Source organism: Rattus norvegicus, chromosome 4, assembly GCF_036323735.1.
Source record: "Rattus norvegicus strain BN/NHsdMcwi chromosome 4, GRCr8, whole genome shotgun sequence".
Taxonomy (NCBI): Eukaryota; Metazoa; Chordata; class Mammalia; order Rodentia; family Muridae; genus Rattus; species Rattus norvegicus.
In genome coordinates, this window is record NC_086022.1 from 26,337,065 (window position 1) to 26,354,147 (window position 17,083).

The 17,083-nt window shown below is 40.8% G+C and overlaps 1 protein-coding gene across 3 annotated transcripts in view; it reads right to left on the reverse strand.

Moving 5' to 3' along the window:
- The window catches only part of Abcb1a (ATP binding cassette subfamily B member 1A), a 176,054-nt gene that overhangs the window by 24,662 nt on the left and 134,309 nt on the right, over positions 1 to 17,083 (reverse strand). For all 3 annotated transcript variants that reach the window (XM_006235994.5, XM_063285445.1, NM_133401.2), the window contains 9 exons: positions 16,653 to 16,766; positions 16,403 to 16,513; positions 16,096 to 16,221; positions 15,802 to 16,005; positions 15,371 to 15,541; positions 13,221 to 13,382; positions 11,385 to 11,561; positions 10,594 to 10,740; positions 7,290 to 7,397 (listed from right to left, as the gene is read on the reverse strand). In XM_006235994.5, coding sequence (XP_006236056.1) covers positions 7,290 to 7,397; positions 10,594 to 10,740; positions 11,385 to 11,561; positions 13,221 to 13,382; positions 15,371 to 15,541; positions 15,802 to 16,005; positions 16,096 to 16,221; positions 16,403 to 16,513; positions 16,653 to 16,766 — 1,320 coding nt within the window. The remainder of the gene's footprint in view (positions 1 to 7,289; positions 7,398 to 10,593; positions 10,741 to 11,384; positions 11,562 to 13,220; positions 13,383 to 15,370; positions 15,542 to 15,801; positions 16,006 to 16,095; positions 16,222 to 16,402; positions 16,514 to 16,652; positions 16,767 to 17,083) is intronic.

A 17,083-nucleotide genomic window follows, 5' to 3' on the forward strand; every position in this document is an offset into this window, starting at 1 on the left:
CTACAGACTACAAAATACCTTGTACATGTTTCTTTTCTTTTTTTTTTTATTAATTTGAGTATTTCTTATATACATTTCAAGTGTTATTCCCTTTCCCGGTTTCCGGGCAAACATCCCCCTCCCCCCTCCCCGTCCTTATGGGTGTTCCCCTCCCAACCCTCCCCCCATTGCCGCCCTCCCCCCAACAGTCTAGTTCACTGGGGGTTCAGTCTTAGCAGGACCCAGGGCTTCCCCTTCCACTGGTGCTCTTACTAGGATATTCATTGCTACCTATGGGGTCAGAGTCCAGGGTCAGTCCATGTATAGTCTTTAGGTAGTGGCTTAGTCCCTGGAAGCTCTGGTTGCTTGGCATTGTTGTACTTTTGGGGTCTCGAGCCCCTTCAAGCTCTTCCAGTTCTTTCTCTGATTCCTTCAATGGGGGACCTATTCTCAGTTCAGTGGTTTGCTGCTGGCATTCGCCTCTGTATTTGCTGTATTCTGGCTGTGTCTCTCAGGAGCGATCTACATCCGGCTCCTGTCGGTCTGCACTTCTTTGCTTCATCCATCTTGTCTAATTGGGTGGCTGTATATGTATGGGCCACATGTGGGGCAGGCTCTGAATGGGTGTTCCTTCAGTCTCTGTTTTAATCTTTGCCTCTCCCTTCCCTGCCAAGGGTATTCTTTTTCCTCATTTAAAGAAGGAGTGAAGCATTCACATTTTGATCATCCGTCTTGAGTTTCATTTGTTCTAGGCATCTAGGGTAATTCAAGCATTTGGGCTAATAGCCACTTATCAATGAGTGCATACCATGTATGTCTTTCTGTGATTGGGTTAGCTCACTCAGGATGATATTTTCCAGTTCCAACCATTTGCCTACAAATTTCATAAAGTCATTGTTTTTGATAGCTGACTAATATTCCATTGTGTAGATGTACCACATTTTCTGTATCCATTCCTCTGTTGAAGGGCATCTGGGTTCTTTCCAGTTTCTGGCTATTATAAATAAGGCTGCGATGAATATAGTGGAGCACGTGTCTCTTTTATATGTTGAAGCATCATTTGGGTATATGCCCAAGAGAGGTATAGCTGGATCCTCAGGCAGTTCAATGTCCAATTTTCTGAGGAATCTCCAGACTGATTTCCAGAATGGTTTTACCAGTCTGCAATCCCACCAACAATGGAGGAGTGTTCCTCTTTCTCCACATCCTCGCCAGCATCTGCTGTCACCTGAGTTTTTGATCTTAGCCATTCTCACTGGTGTGAGGTGAAATCTCAGGGTTGTTTTGATTTGCATTTCCCTTATGACTAAAGATGTTGAACATTTCTTTAGGTGTTTCTCAGCCATTCAGCATTCCTCAGCTGTGAATTCTTTGTTCAGCTCTGAACCCCATTTTTTAATAGGGTTATTTGTCTCCCTGCAGGCTAACTTCTTGAGTTCTTTGTATATTTTGGATATAAGGCCTCTATCTGTTGTAGGATTGGTAAAGATCTTTTCCCAATCTGTTGGTTGCCGTTTTGTCCTAACCACAGTGTCCTTTGCCTTACAGAAGCTTTGCAGTTTTATGAGATCCCATTTGTCGATTCTTGATCTTAGAGCATAAGCCATTGGTGTTTTGTTCAGGAAATTTTTTCCAGTGCCCATGTGTTCCAGATGCTTCCCTAGTTTTTCTTCTATTAGTTTGAGTGTGTCTGGTTTGATGTGGAGGTCCTTGATCCACTTGGACTTAAGCTTTGTACAGGGTGATAAGCATGGATCGATCTGCATTCTTCTACATGTTGCCCTCCAGTTGAACCAGCACCATTTGCTGAAAATGCTATCTTTTTTCCATTGGATGGTTTTGGCTCCTTTGTCAAAAATCAAGTGACCATAGGTGCGTGGGTTCATTTCTGGGTCTTCAATTCTATTCCATTGGTCTATCTGTCTGTCTCTGTACCAATACCATGCAGTTTTTATCACTATTGCTCTGTAATACTGCTTGAGTTCAGGGATAGTGATTCCCCCTGAAGTCCTTTTATTGTTGAGGATAGCTTTAGCTATCCTGGGTTTTTTGTTATTCCAGATGAATTTGCAAATTGTTCTGTCTAACTCTTTGAAGAATTGGATTGGTATTTTGATGGGGATTGCATTGAATCTGTAGATTGCTTTTGGTAAAATGGCCATTTTTACTATATTAATCCTGCCAATCCATGAGCATGGGAGATCTTTCCATCTTCTGAGGTCTTCTTCAATTTCCTTCTTCAGTGTCTTGAAGTTCTTATTGTATAGATCTTTTACTTGCTTGGTTAAAGTCACACTGAGGTACTTTATATTATTTGGGTCTATTATGAAGGGTGTCGTTTCCCTAATTTCTTTCTCGGCTTGTTTCTCTTTTGTGTAGAGGAAGGCTACTGATTTATTTGAGTTAATTTTATACCCAGCCACTTTGCTGAAGTTGTTTATCAGCTTTAGTAGTTCTCTGGTGGAACTTTTGGGATCACTTAAATATACTATCATATCATCTGCAAACAGTGATATTTTGACTTCTTTTCCGATCTGTATCCCCTTGACCTCCTTTTGTTGTCTGATTGCTCTGGCTAGAACTTCAAGAACTATATTGAATAAGTAGGGAGAGAGTGGGCAGCCTTGTCTATTCCCTGATTTTAGTGGGATTGCTTCGACTTTCTCTCCATTTAGTTTAATGTTAGCAACTGGTTTGCTGTATATGGCTTTTACTATGTTCAGGTATGGGCCTTGAATTCCTATTCTTTCCAGGACTTTTATCATGAAGGGGTGTTGAATTTTGTCAAATGCTTTCTCAGCATCTAATGAAATGATCATTTGGTTTTGTTCTTCAGTTTGTTTATATAATGGATCACGTTGATGGTTTTCCGTATATTAAACCATCCCTGCATGCCTGGGATGAAGCCTACTTGGTCATGGTGGATGATTGTTTTGATGTGCTCTTGGATTCGGTTTGCCAGAATTTTGTTGAGTATTTTTGCATCGATATTCATAAGGGAAATTGGTCTGAAGTTCTCTTTCTTTGTTGTGTCTTTGTGTGGTTTAGGTATAAGAGTAATTGTGGTTTCGTAGAAGGTATTCGGTAGTGATCCATCTGTTTCAATTTTGTGGAATAGTTTGGATAATATTGGTATGAGGTCTTCTCTGAAGGTTTGGTAGAATTCTGCACTAAACCCGTCTGGACCTGGGCTCTTTTTGGTTGGGAGACCTTTAATGACTGCTTCTATTTCCTTAGGAGTTATGGGGTTGTTTAACTGGTTTATCTGTTCCTGATTTAACTTCGGTACCTGGTATCTGTCTAGGAACTTGTCCATTTCCTGAAGATTTTCAAGTTTTGTTGAATATAGGTTTTTATAGTAAGATCTGATGATTTTTTGAATTTCCTCTGAATCTGTTGTTATGTCTCCCTTTTCATTTCTGATTTTGTTAATTTGGACACACTCTCTGTGTCCTCTCGTTAGTCTGGCTAAGGGTTTATCTATCTTGTTGATTTTCTCAAAGAACCAACTTTTGGTTCTATTGATTCTTTCTATGGTCCTTTTTGTTTCTACTTGGTTGATTTCAGCTCTGAGTTTGATTATTTCCTGCCTTCTACTCCTCCTGGGTGTATTTGCTTCTTTTTGTTCTAGAGCTTTTAGGTGTGCTGTCAAGCTGCTGACATATGCTCTTTCCTGTTTCTTTCTGCAGGCACTCAGTGCTATGAGTTTTCCTCTTAGCACAGCTTTCATTGTGTCCCATAAGTTTGGGTATGTTGTACCTTCATTTTCATTAAATTCTAAAAAGTTTTTAATTTCTTTCTTTATTTCTTCCTTGACCAGGTTATCATTGAGTAGAGCATTGTTCAATTTCCAAGTATATGTGGGCATTCTTCCTTGATTGTTATTGAAGACCAGTTTTAGGCCGTGGTGGTCCGATAACACGCATGGGATTATTTCTATCTTTCTGTACCTGTTGAGGCCCGTTTTTTGACCAGTTATATGGTCGATTTTGGAGAAAGTACCATGAGGAGCTGAGAAGAAGGTATATCCTTTTGCTTTAGGATAGAATGTTCTATAAATATCCGTTAAGTCCATTTGGCTCATGACTTCTCTTAGTCTGTCGACATCTCTGTTCAATTTCTGTTTCCATGATCTGTCCGTTGATGAGAGTGGGGTGTTGAAATCTCCCACTATTATTGTGTGAGGTGCAATGTGTATTTTGAGCTTTAGTAAGGTTTCTTTTACATATGTAGGTGCCCTTGTATTTGGGGCATAGATATTTAGGATTGAGAGTTCATCTTGGTGGATTTTTCCTTTGATGAATATGAAGTGTCCTTCCTTATCTTTTTTGATGACTTTTAGTTGAAAATTGATTTTATTTGATATTAGAATGGCTACTCCAGCTTGCTTGTTTTGACCATTTGCTTGGAAAATTGTTTTCCAGCCTTTCACTCTGAGGTAACATCTGTCTTTGTCTCTGAGGTGTGTTTCCTGTAGGCAGCAGAATGCAGGGTCCTCGTTGTGTATCCAGTTTGTTAATCTATGTCTTTTTATTGGGGAGTTGAGGCCATTGATGTTGAGAGATATTAAGGAATAGTGATTATTGCTTCCCGTTATATTCATATTTGGATGTGAGGTCATGTTTGTGTGCTTTCATTCTCTTTGTTTTGTTGCCAAGACGATTAGTTTCTTGCTTCTTCTAGGGTATAGCTTGCCTCCTTATGTTGGGCTTTACCATTTATTATCCTTTGTAGTGCTGGATTTGTAGAAAGATATTGTGTAAATTTGGTTTTGTCATGGAATATCTTGGTTTCTCCATCTATGTTAATTGAGAGTTTTGCAGGATACAGTAACCTGGGCTGGCATTTGTGTTCTCTTAGGGTCTGTATGACATCAGTCCAGGATCTTCTGGCCTTCATAGTTTCTGGCGAGAAGTCTAGTGTGATTCTGATAGGTCTGCCTTTATATGTTACTTGACCTTTTTCCCTTACTGCTTTTAATATTCTTTCTTTATTTTGTGCGTTTGGTGTTTTGACTATTATGTGACGGGAGGTGCTTCTTTTCTGGTCCAATCTATTTGGAGTTCTGTAGGCTTCTTGTATGCCTATGGGTATCTCTTTTTTTAGATTAGGGAAGTTTTCTTCTATGATTTTGTTGAAGATATTTACTGATCCTTTGAGCTGGGAGTCTTCACTCTCTTCTATACCTATTATCCTTAGGTTTGATCTTCTCATTGAGTCCTGGATTTCCTGTATGTTTTGGACCAGTAGCTTTTTCTGCTTTACATTATCTTTGACAGTTGAGTCAATGATTTCTATGGAATCTTCTGCTCCTGAGATTCTCTCTTCCATCTCTTGTATTCTGTTGGTGAAGCTTGTATCTACAGCTCCTTGTCTCTTCTTTTGGTTTTCTATATCCAGGGTTGTTTCCATGTGTTCTTTCTTGATTGCTTCTATTTCCATTTTTAATTCCTTCAACTGTTTGATTGTGTTTTCCTGGAATTCTTTCAGGGATTTTTGCGATTCCTCTCTGTAGGCTTCTACTTGTTTATTAATATTTTCCTGTGTTTCCCTAAGGGAGTTCTTCACGTCTTTCTTGAAGTCCTCCAGCATCATGATCAAATATGATTTTGAAACTAGATCTTGCTTTTCTGGTGTGTTTGGATATTCCATGTTTGTTTTGGTGGGAGAATTGGGCTCCGATGATGCCATGTAGTCTTGGTTTCTGTTGCTTGGGTTCCTGCGCTTGTCTCTCGCCATCAGATTATCTCTAGTGTTACTTTGTTCTGCTATTTCTGACAGTGGCTAGACTGTCCTATAAGCCTGTGTGTCAGGAGTGCTGTAGACCTGTTTTCCTCTCTTTCAGTCAGTTATGGGGACAAAGTGTTCTGCTTTCGGGCGTGTAGTTTTTCCTCTCTACAGGTCTTCAGCTGTTCCTGTGAGCCTGTGTCTTGAGTTCACCAGGCAGCTTTCTTGCAGCAGAAAAGTTGGTCTTACCTGTGGTCCCGAGGCTCAAGTTCGCTCGTGGGGTGCTGCCCACGAGCTCTCTGCGGCGGCAGCAACCAGGAATACCTGTGCAGCCCCTTCCGGGAGCTTCAGTGCACCAGGGTTCCAGATGGCCTTTGGTGTTTTCCTCTGGCGTCCGAGATGTATGTAGAGAGAGCAGTCTCTTCTGGTTTCCCAGGCTTGTCTGCCTCTCTGAAGGTTTAGCTCTCCCTCCCACGGGATTTGGGTGTAGAGAACTGTTTATCCGGTCTGTTTCCTTCAGGTTCCAGCGGTGTCTCAGTCAGGGATCCTGCTGCTCTTGGGCCCTCCCCCACGGGAGCCCAGAGGCCTTATACAGTTTCCTCTTGGGCCAGGGATGTGGGCAGGGGTGAGCAGTGTTGGTGGTCTCTTCAGCTCTGCAGCCTCAGGAGTGCCCACCTGACCAGGCGGTTGGGTCTCTCTCTCACAGGGTCTGGGAGCAGAGAGCTGCTGCGGGCCGGGATCCGCGGGTGTGGGACTTCCAGTAAACACAGAACGTGCCCGGTCCTAGAGAAATTCTGCTTCCGTGTGTCCCAAGCTCACCAGGCAGCTTTCTTGAAGCAGAAAAGTTGGTCTTACTTGTGGTCCCGAGGCTCAAGTTCGCTCGTGGGGTGCTGCCCACGGGCTCTCTGCAGCGGCAGCAACCAGGAAGACCTGTGCCGCCCCTTCTGGGAGCTTCAGTGCACCAGGGTTCCAGATGGTCCTTGGCTTTTTCCTCTGGCGTCCGAGATGTGTGTGCAGAGAGCAGTCTCTTCTGGTTTCCCAGGCTTGTCTGCCTCTCTGAAGGTTTAACTCTCCCTCCCACGGGATTTGGGTGCAGAGAACTCCTTGTACATGTTTCTTAGGAGCCTTAGGACTGCCATTTTCCCATTACTGGCTTTTTTCCCCCTTTTTTAAATTGCTGAATGATAAGCCTTTGAAAACCTTTAAAAATCAGTGTGACCTCTTAGGGAGTTTCATTTATTTATTTGGTTGGTTGGTTGTTCATTTGGAGTGTAGGAAGATGCTTCTCTGACTACTCCAACTGACCAACAGAAAGTATACACAAACTGATATCCAAGGTTTACTGTAAAGGCTGTATTTTAGTTCCCACCTTCCGTTTCCATACTGCACAGAATAATCTGTTCAATGTGACTGCATCACTGTTTCCATTTCTGGCATGGTGGAGAAGGTGAAGATAGAGTTGTGATTAAAAAAAATAATCCTGCTCTCACTGTCCATGGTAAAGAAGGAATGACTTTATGAGAAAGACCAATACATGTTTTTCTAAATCCACCTGAGTGAGTGAAGTGAAAAACACCATTTACCTGAAGGAAAAACGTAATGAAAGAGATGATCCCAAGGATCAGGAACAATAAAGAAAACAAGTTGCTGTTCTGCCGCTGGATTTCAGGGGTGTCATTTTTTGTAAAAACCTATGGAAAAAAATATTTGAACGGTTGTTAGTTCAATCACTAAAAAAGCATTCTAAATCTTCCCTGTTTCACACATTACGGTTTAGGTATTGGAAGGGCCTTTGTACACTGGAACAGGGTTGGCGTTCGGAATAAAGGCAGCCTCCAACACCCCTGCATTCTGTCCTTGTTGGGGGATTGGTATCTGTCAGATTCACCCAACAAATATTCTCCTTTTGGCTTTCTTGGGAACAGAGTGTATCATAAGTCATTTCTTTGTGTGTGTCTGTCAGGGGTGAGCACGTGTGTATGGAAGCCAGAGGGGAAGATAGTATTGCTTAGAACTCTACTCTCTGTTTCAGATTTACTTATTTTATTTTTATATATGTATAAGGCTTTGCCTGCGTGTATGTATGTGCACTATGTGTGTGCCTGGTTCCCATGGGGGTCAGAAGAAGGTTCCGATCCCTTGGAACTGGAATTACAGATGATTGTGTGTGAACCACCAGGTGGACCCTTGGAACTATGGGTCCCTTAGAAGAAGAGCATTTACTCCTAACCACTGAGCCTATTTCCAGCCCATCCACCTTGTTCTGTAAGATGGCGTTTTATTTCATGAGACCAGGACTAGCTAATTAGGCTAGAAAGTCTGGCTTGTGAGCCTGGGGATCCTTTTCTCTCTATCTCCCGGGCACTGGGATCACAAAAGTGCGTTACCACACCTGGCTTTTTACATTGGTGGTGGGGATCAAACAGGTCTGCTTGTACAGCACGCATTTTACTGAGCCATCTCTACAGCCCCAACTCAACTATGTGGACATTTTAAAGTACTTCAAGAGAGAATATGTTTATGTATTCTTGCTGGCAAGAAGAGATGTCATTCATTCAACCTTTCAGAAAGGCACCTTTGCCAGTATATCCTGTAGGAGTTACAACCAAAAGCCAGGTGGCAATGACAGCCAACTGATGCCTCCCATGGAAACCTTTCCAGAGATGCTTAGAAGTGCTAAACAAAACAAAACAAAACAAAAAAACAAAAAAAAAAAAAAACGATGTTTGGAACTGGAAAACTTACAACATAATCACTCCATGGGGAAAGAAAACACACTTCTCTCCTTCTATGGGCTAAATCTGTTTTTTTCAGGAGAGACACATTCCTAAACCAACCCAGAAAACTTTGTTTCATTAAAAAAAATAAGGAAAAAGTTTTCAGAAGACGTTAGCTCAATTCTTGATTAGTCATTCCAACACTGCATTGTATTCTAAGGGAGACTGAATAGAGAGGGTGGCTATTCTATAACTTTCACAGAGAGAAAGGAAAACAAATGGATATTAAGAGATATATATTAACCTACTCGAGAAAGCCAGGAAGGGATGAACGAAGGACTAAAACCCAAGCCTTCAGACCCAGAGCCCAGTATTTGCAACAGTGGATGGCTGCCTGCCTAACTACTATATTAGCACTCTAATGGGCTAGCCCTCCTCAATCACTAGTTGTACCTCTGCGGAAAGAAGGAGGAAAACAAAGTGCCATTGTTGATTGCTCTTTGTTAAAACAAAAGCAAAAACAAAAGCCAGGCATGCTAATTCTGACTTAATTATTTGCATCAGAAAGCACAAGGCTTGCAAAGCTTGAAATATCTGTTCTTCTTACACTTCTGTGTAATGTGTTTGCTGGCCTGTGTTCTACAATGTATTCCACAGGATCAGATGTTTTGCCCTTCTTTGGGGGATTTTCATAGCATACAAAAATTACCTTACACAAATTGGACACAAAAATATTTCTTGACATATTAAACATGAGAATTAATCGAGGTATATAGGTAGATAGAGGACATGTGGTTTTGACCATACAATGAATAATAGTGTTTGGTTTATGCTTCTTATGGTAGTCAATTTCTTTCTGAAAAAGATTTTTTTAGCAATAAGGCAAGTATGTCCTCGGTATGCTGTCTCATGGTTAGCGTTTGTCACTAAACCAAGAACATGACTGCTTAGACTGTACCTGTTATTTAAATGCTGCTTAAAATTAGGTAGATCCAGAATATTCACGTCCACCTTCAGGAGTTTGTTAGAGTCTGCATATGAAATCTCCCCACAAAAGGCTCATTTGGGGAATTTTATTGCTCATCTGGTGGATGTAGTTATTGGTAAGTGATTGGACTATTAGTGCTCAGGCCTCATCAATGGATGGATTCACTCTGTGTGCATTGTAGGTGTGACCTTGTTAGAGAAAGTAGATTGTAGTCCCACAAGGGAAGGAGTCTTGAAAAGCTAAGCTTTATTTCTTGTTCATTCCTCTGTCTTTTGTTTCCTGGATGCCATGAGAAGGCGCTCTGCATGCTGCTACATGCTCCTACCACCATGATGCCATACACCAGGCTTGCAACAATGGATCCACCTGCTCTTAGACTGAAACCTAGAAAACTATAGTCAAAATTCTGCCTGGGATAGAATGCAAGCTCAAGATCAACCTGAGTAATTTAGCAAGACCTTGTCACGAAATAAAAATTATAAAGGGTAAAAGGTATGTTCAGTAGTGCTGCCCTTGTCTAGAACATGTGAGACAATGGGTTCAGTCCTGTAGCATTAAAAGAGACAAAACCCCTCAAGTGTCTGTCAGAGTGATGGAAAGCTAAGTAAGGCAGAGCTGTTTCCTTCTGTTTCAGTCTTAGAAAGCTAGTGTAGTGTGTGAGCCAGTTCACAGGCTGGCCAGTAAGTATGTTATACAGCAGGTCATTGTCAATCCAGTCAGACAAATGTAAAAGAGTCTCTGTGCATGTCAGTTAGGTAACAGTTCATAACTTTGGCTCTGAGCTCAATGTTGGCAAGTATGAAAGACTGAGTTGCCCAATTCCATTGACTATGTCAGTGAGTGGGTGCTCAAGGCCCTAAGATTAAAACCATTAAGAACCTAAATAGAACACAAAGAATGTTTACAAAATTGTCCTTCTTATAAATCAAACTTCAATGATATTTTCAACCAAGTTTGTTTCATGTGAAGGGAGCTAGTTACATCACACACACACACTCACACACACACACACACACATGTGTGTGTGTGTGTGTGTGTGTGTGTGAGTGTGTGTGTGATATGTGTCATATATATATAAATTATATATACACACACACATATATATATATAAAATTTAAGATAGTTCATTCATTTTCTAGTCAAGACTCAGAAGTAAATGTAAACATGGATGTAATTACTTACCCCTACAACCTTTGAAAATATTATGGAGAATGCTGGTTGCAAGCCTCCATTTATTATGGCACAAAATACACCAACCACAAAATAAGGCCATTCAGTTGAATTCAACTTCAGGATCCGCCAAAAGGAAGCTGGAGGTACGTCGTCATCCTAGAAAACATATACGTGACAACAAAATTGGTTTCTTTTGTTTTGCTTATCATTGATTTTACTGTGCAGAGCTCTTCCATAAGCACAAGACTTTCTTGTGTTCTTAAGGCAGGTCTCATTTATTTCGGGCTGGCTTCAAAGAAACTATCTTGAATGTCTAATCTATCTGCTTTCACCATCCAAGTGTTGGACTTACAAGAGGGCTACAAGTGTTTAAATTAAATATTTATCCTATTTTTATTTCTTATCAGTTGATAGATTTTTGGCTTCAAATATGATGATGATACATTGCTTGTACCTCTTTAGTTTTTAAGAAATAAATAATACTTCCACAAATATTTAATTTTTACATTCAATAGATGACAAGAATATTGACCAATAAGAATAATCAGAATAGGAATATTAACAATTAAAGAACTACAGTAGAATCATCATATTCTAAGTTCTATTCCTAAACATCTTGATCTTAATTCTTATTCTCAGACCTAAACTGACTATAGAACGTTGCCATTTAGGTTTCTGGAACACTCTGGAGAACAGGACGAAAGGATTATAGAAAATACATTGTAGTTCCTAGGCACACTTCTAGGTAGGAGAGGATCACAAGAAGGATAGAGAAAATAGTATTTCATCTTTGTCCATACCAGAGCCTCTTTGGTGCTAAGTTCCCCGTCTTGATCATGTGGCCCACGGATGCTTTTGCGAGTTGATCTTCTTCTTATTAGACTGGATCCCGAATCTTTTGAAGACATGTCCACATTATCAATTCCGTCTTTAGATTCACAAGCTTCATTTCCTAATTCAATTTCATTTCCTGCTGTCTAAAATAAATAAGAATATGAGTAGCTTAAGATCAAACAGTGGAAAATAATCATTGAAAATAAAATATCAAGAAAAACATTGAATTACTTAAGTCAAAGGAAGAGGTGAAACTAAACTACTATTTCTTCTTGTGTGATATGTTGGGAGGAAAAAACCTAAATATTAAGGATTCTTCGTGAACACACTGAGATAAAACAGCATCCCTTCTGAGTATCCTCTCTAGTCATCGCTTTTGGGAGAGTGTGTAATTCAACCAACTTTGTTTTTGAACCAGTGTGTGAACAACAAATCAAAAGAGATTTAAATGTTTTAGGTTTTTTAATGATGTGATTTTTAAAGTATATTATTGTTTTGTACTAAGCCTTCAGAATTTGCTGTATATTTTCATCATTCAATGTTCACTATCATGCGTACATAGCTCATACCTATTATGATGGATAGATTGCGTAAGTTTTTTTCCACTTTTCCTCAATTATCCTTCTTTGGCTCTCTTAAAGAAGAAGGAAGGGGAGGAAGAGGAGAGGAAGGAGATGGAGGAGGAGAAGAGGAAGAGGTAGAGGAAAAGGAAGAGGAAGAGAAGGAGAAGGAGAAGGAAAAGAAGAAAAAGAAGGAGGAGGAAGAAGAGGAGGAAGAGGAGGAAGAGGAGGAGGAGAAGGAGGAGAAGAAGAAGAAGTAGAAGAAGAAGAAGAAGAAGAAGAAGAAGAGGAGGAGGAGGAGGAGGAGGAGGAAGAGGAAGAAGAGGAAGAAGAGGAAGAAGAGGAAGAAGAGGAAGAAGAGGAAGAAGAGGAAGAAGAGGAAGAGGAGGGAGAGGAGGGAGAGGAGGGAGAGGAGGGAGAAGAGGGAGAAGAGGAAGAGGAGGGAGAAGAAGAAGAAAAAGAAGGAGGAGGACAGACAATCTAAAGCACTCATCCTGAACATTGTTATATAAAAATAGTAAAGCAGTAGTGGTCTGTCCAGAGAGGAAACTGAAACATAATTATAATTCCCTGCATGTTTTAGGACTATTAGAACATGAGGTCCTCAAGGCTATGATTGGGCCTCGAGGTGGGGGAGATTTAGACAGAATCAATACAATTCATGGAAAGCAAAATATCACCAGCACTAAAGAGAGAGACGCTTCCCTTTAAGAGATAGAGAGGAGCTTCATTGTGAATGAGAAAAAGATGGAGGGGTTGGGGGAGAGCATTGAGATCCAAGAGTCATGAGAGGGATGGTGGGGAGGAGCCTCTTCAGAGGGCAGCCTTCAAAGCACCTCTCTAGCAGTCCCCTGAAGAGCCTTGTACCAATCCAAAACACAAAGAAAAGGGTTGAGTTTTAATAACCTTTTAGAAGTGCCAAGAAGTTTTCAGATCACGTGATCTAGTTCAGCACAGTGTATTGATAAGCAACATGGAGGAACCATGTACCATAAATTGAGAATCAAGTCACAGTATAGGGATTCTTAACTCTCTGTCCTAGAGAGAGCAAGAGGGCAGTGTTACTTAAGTATGGGATCAGGCATGAAGGTGCAGGCCCACATTCTAAAAAAAAAAAAAATCCCTAAGGACTCTTCTCCTACATTTCAAGATTATCCAATCAGGTAGCACTTACCTATAGATTAAACAGAGTGACAGCTTACCATCAAGATAAATTAGGACATTTCAAGAGTTCCACTGTACCTGAGTCATGACAAGTTTGAAGTAAATTCCTTTCTCTCTCATGAGCTCATCATGATTTCCTTGCTCCACAATGACACCACCATCAAAACCAGCAATGACATCAGCATTGCGAACTGTAGACAAGCGGTGAGCTATCACAATGGTGGTCCGGCCTTCTCTAGCCTGGAGAGAGAGAAACCTGGCTTTAGATACATGAATAATTACAGCAAAAAAACTTAATTTATTTTTGCTGAATAAAACTGCTTTGAATACTGTGAAAACCATCGACGAATATATTATCTGGCTTTAATAAAGGCATAATAAACTCATAATAATGAAAAATAGTTTTTATTGCAATAAATACAAAAACAAACACGTTTACATATTAATATAATTTATGCCTCTATGGAGGCATAATTCCAACAAAAGAAGAATGCACGTTAGAAAAATTAGATAGTAGCAACTAGAAAATAGTGAGTAACAATGGATTAATCTTGAGAGAGTTTCAAAAAAAGTAAAGGAAACATGATATTTCCACTTAAAATTTATACTGTAAAGAAAAGTATTCTTAAATAGGACCGTTTATGATTTATTTTATCTTTAATTTCCTATAAATTTATCTGTTACTTTCGTTCTATGTTCTACTACTTAACTATGATCTACTGTGGATCAGTAGACACAGGGATGATGTGAGCTCAAAGACAAGCTAAGTAATAAGGAAAAAATGTGGTCACAATGCCATCTGCTTCCATTTTAGTTCACAGATGTTTGGTACACTGTGTCCCCTCTATTAAGCTCATTGTCAGGGTGCTTAAAGGAATACAAACTTCTGCGTCATTAGGATGGGCAAGCCAGAGAAAACAAGAGCTCACTTTTGCTATCTCCTGGAACGGCTCAATTTTAAAGAACCTTTGCTTAGAAAGTCTACATCCTCCTGGCCATCACAAAGCTGGCCATCATATGCTGAGCGAGAGCTGATTCTAACTAGTGAGGAAGTCCTAACAAGAGTCATAGGAAGGTCAAACGCTGGTCATACTCAATGACTTGTCATGGACCAGGAGGTCTCCAGTACCAACACTCTGTACACCCTCTCCTTGAGAAAAAGACTTTTCAGCTCCATACCCTTCAAGTGGTATCAAGCAACATCTAGTTTTACTATCTTTTTGTTGACAGTGCTGTAAACTCTCTAAGCTATCTTAAGAAGGTTATTTCTCTTTTCAGTTCCATAGGCATCAAGTGGTATTAAGTGACTTCTATTCATATTTTCCTTTGGTTGACAATACTATCAACTCTCAAAAACAGATTAATGTGGTTATTCCTCTACATTTTCATGCTCAGATGCATGAAATTTCACTTGCATCTTCACTTTTCATTTTTTAATTAAAAGATATTTACATGCCTTTTGATGAAAAATTGCTGCAATTCAGAAGACAAAGAAGAGGAGGAAGAAGAGGAGGAATAGGAGGAAAAAGGGGAGGAAGAGGAGGAAGAAGAGGGGAAGAAGGAAGAAGGAGGAAGAGAAGAAGGAAGGAAAAGAGGAAGGAAATGGGAGGAGGAGGAGGAAAGGAGGAGAAAGAGGAGGAGGAGAAAGAGGAGGAGAAGGAGAAGGAGGAGGAGAAGGAGGAAGAGGGGAAGAAGGAAGGAAGAAAGGGAGGGGAGGAGGAGGAGAAAGAGGAGGAGAAGGAGAAAGAAGAGGAGGAGAAAGAGGAGGAGGAGAAGGAGGAGGAGGAGCAGGAGGAAGAGAAAGAGGAGGAAGAGGAGGAGGAGAAGGAGAAGGAGGAGGGGGAGGAGGAGGAGGAGGAACAAAGTGCATCGGGAGAGATGACTCAGTACTTAATAGTGCCTATGGACCTTGCAGAGTTCAGTTCCCAGCACCCATATTTGGTGGCTCATAACTGCCACTCCACTGACTTTAACTTGAGGAGATCTAACATCCTCTTCTGATATGTGCACACACGTGCAAACATACTCACACATCAGATAAGTACTTTTTTTTTAAATAGAAGAAACAGAAGTTGACAAGCAAAAAAAAAAAATTATGGAAACCTGTTGCATTTCCCTAGTAACAGGTAATAGAAGCTACCAAGTTTTTCTAAGACCAAGATTAAGAAGAGATGTTAAGAATGTTATTTTGCTTTTAAATTACATATTAGGAAGTATAGCTCACAGACCTTATCCAGAGCGGCCTGAACCACGGCTTCGCTTTCTGTGTCCAAGGCTGACGTGGCCTCATCCAACAAAAGGATCTTGGGGTTGCGGACCAGGGCCCGGGCAATGGCGATCCTCTGTTTCTGTCCCCCACTCAGCTGCGCCCCTCTCTCACCAACCAGGGTGTCAAATTTCTATAAATAAAACAAGCAAATCAGGAAAATATAGCAAAGCAGCAAACTATCTCCGTTTATGTCTCGAACTGGGAAGTAGTCATCACCTGCGCCTCACAAGAAGTACGTATATCTATCATCATTTGATAGGGCAGGGGCTGTAAACTCTGAGTGAGGCTAAGGCAGTTCTGCCTCACAGAAGATTCCCGGGTTCCCATGAACCACATCAGCCAGAGCTCTACTCTCTGAGCCTGGGTGACAGAGGATCAAGGACGACTCACGTGGGGCAGTTTCATGATGAAATCATAGGCATTGGCTTCCTTGACAGCTTTCTCTATCTCATCCATGGTGACGTTTTCTCGGCCATAGCGAATGTTTTCGGCAATTGTGGTGGCAAACAGCACGGGTTCCTGACTCACCACCCCAATGATTTCCCGCAGATACCTCACATTGATGGTCCTGATGTCCTGTCCGTCGATACTGACCTGGAGCAAAACGTATGGTTTTCACACTTTAGAATCACAGGGTCAGAATGATGGGCAGCGTTAACTGGTGCTGGCCACACGCCCACTCACCTCGCCCTCTATGGGGTCGTAGAGCCTCTGCAGCAGCTGGACAGTTGTGCTTTTCCCACAGCCACTGTTGCCAACCAGGGCTACCGTCTGCCCGCTCTTCACCTTCAGGTTGAGGCCCTTCAAGATCTACCAAGACAGGTGAGAAACCAACGTTAGGCCAGTTCCCAGGACAGACGGATGTAGGTTCTAAGTGCAGACATCTCAATTCAGTAGCACGCTTGGTTTTACACTCAATCCTTTCTCTATAACATTTTTGAAACTATCGGGAACGTTTCCGTTTCATCTAATAAAAAAATTGTCACCGTACCTGAACGTCTTTTCGAGACGGGTAACTGAAGTGAATATTTTTGAATTCCAAATTTCCTTGTATGTTGTCGGGTTTGTGCCCACTCTTTGAGAAGCTGTCTATACTGGGCTTCTGTATAGATGAAAAGTATAGATGATGACTTAAGTGACAGTAACTGCTTTATACAGCAACTTCGCGATGAGCTAGATAATGTGATAATGAAACTATCTCAACCCCTTTACTAATGGATTAACGAGCAGGTCAGACTCACATTATCAATTATACTGAAGACTTCATAAGCTGCTCCTCTAGCATTGGCGAAGGCTTCAATATTTGGAGATGCCTGCCCAACACTGAATGCTCCAATTAATACAGAAAAAAAGACCTGGGCCAGGTAAAGAAAAGGTGTTGTGTTATTTAACCTTTGCCACAACTCTCTCACATTTCTTCTTTCTTCCAATACAATTAATTGCATTTTTTTTTAATGTCAAGGCAGCCTAAGAACACAGGATGTTTAAAACAAATCTTAAAAATTCAGAATTTTAAATTTCAAATACATCAACACCAAATGTAAAGTGAAATTGTTTAGCATAATGTAACCAATCCACATTGTATGCATATGAAACATGGCACTATATTCCTTAAGACAATGTATGTTTTCAACTGAAAAATATAGAAATCTAAAACGTGAAAACATTTAAA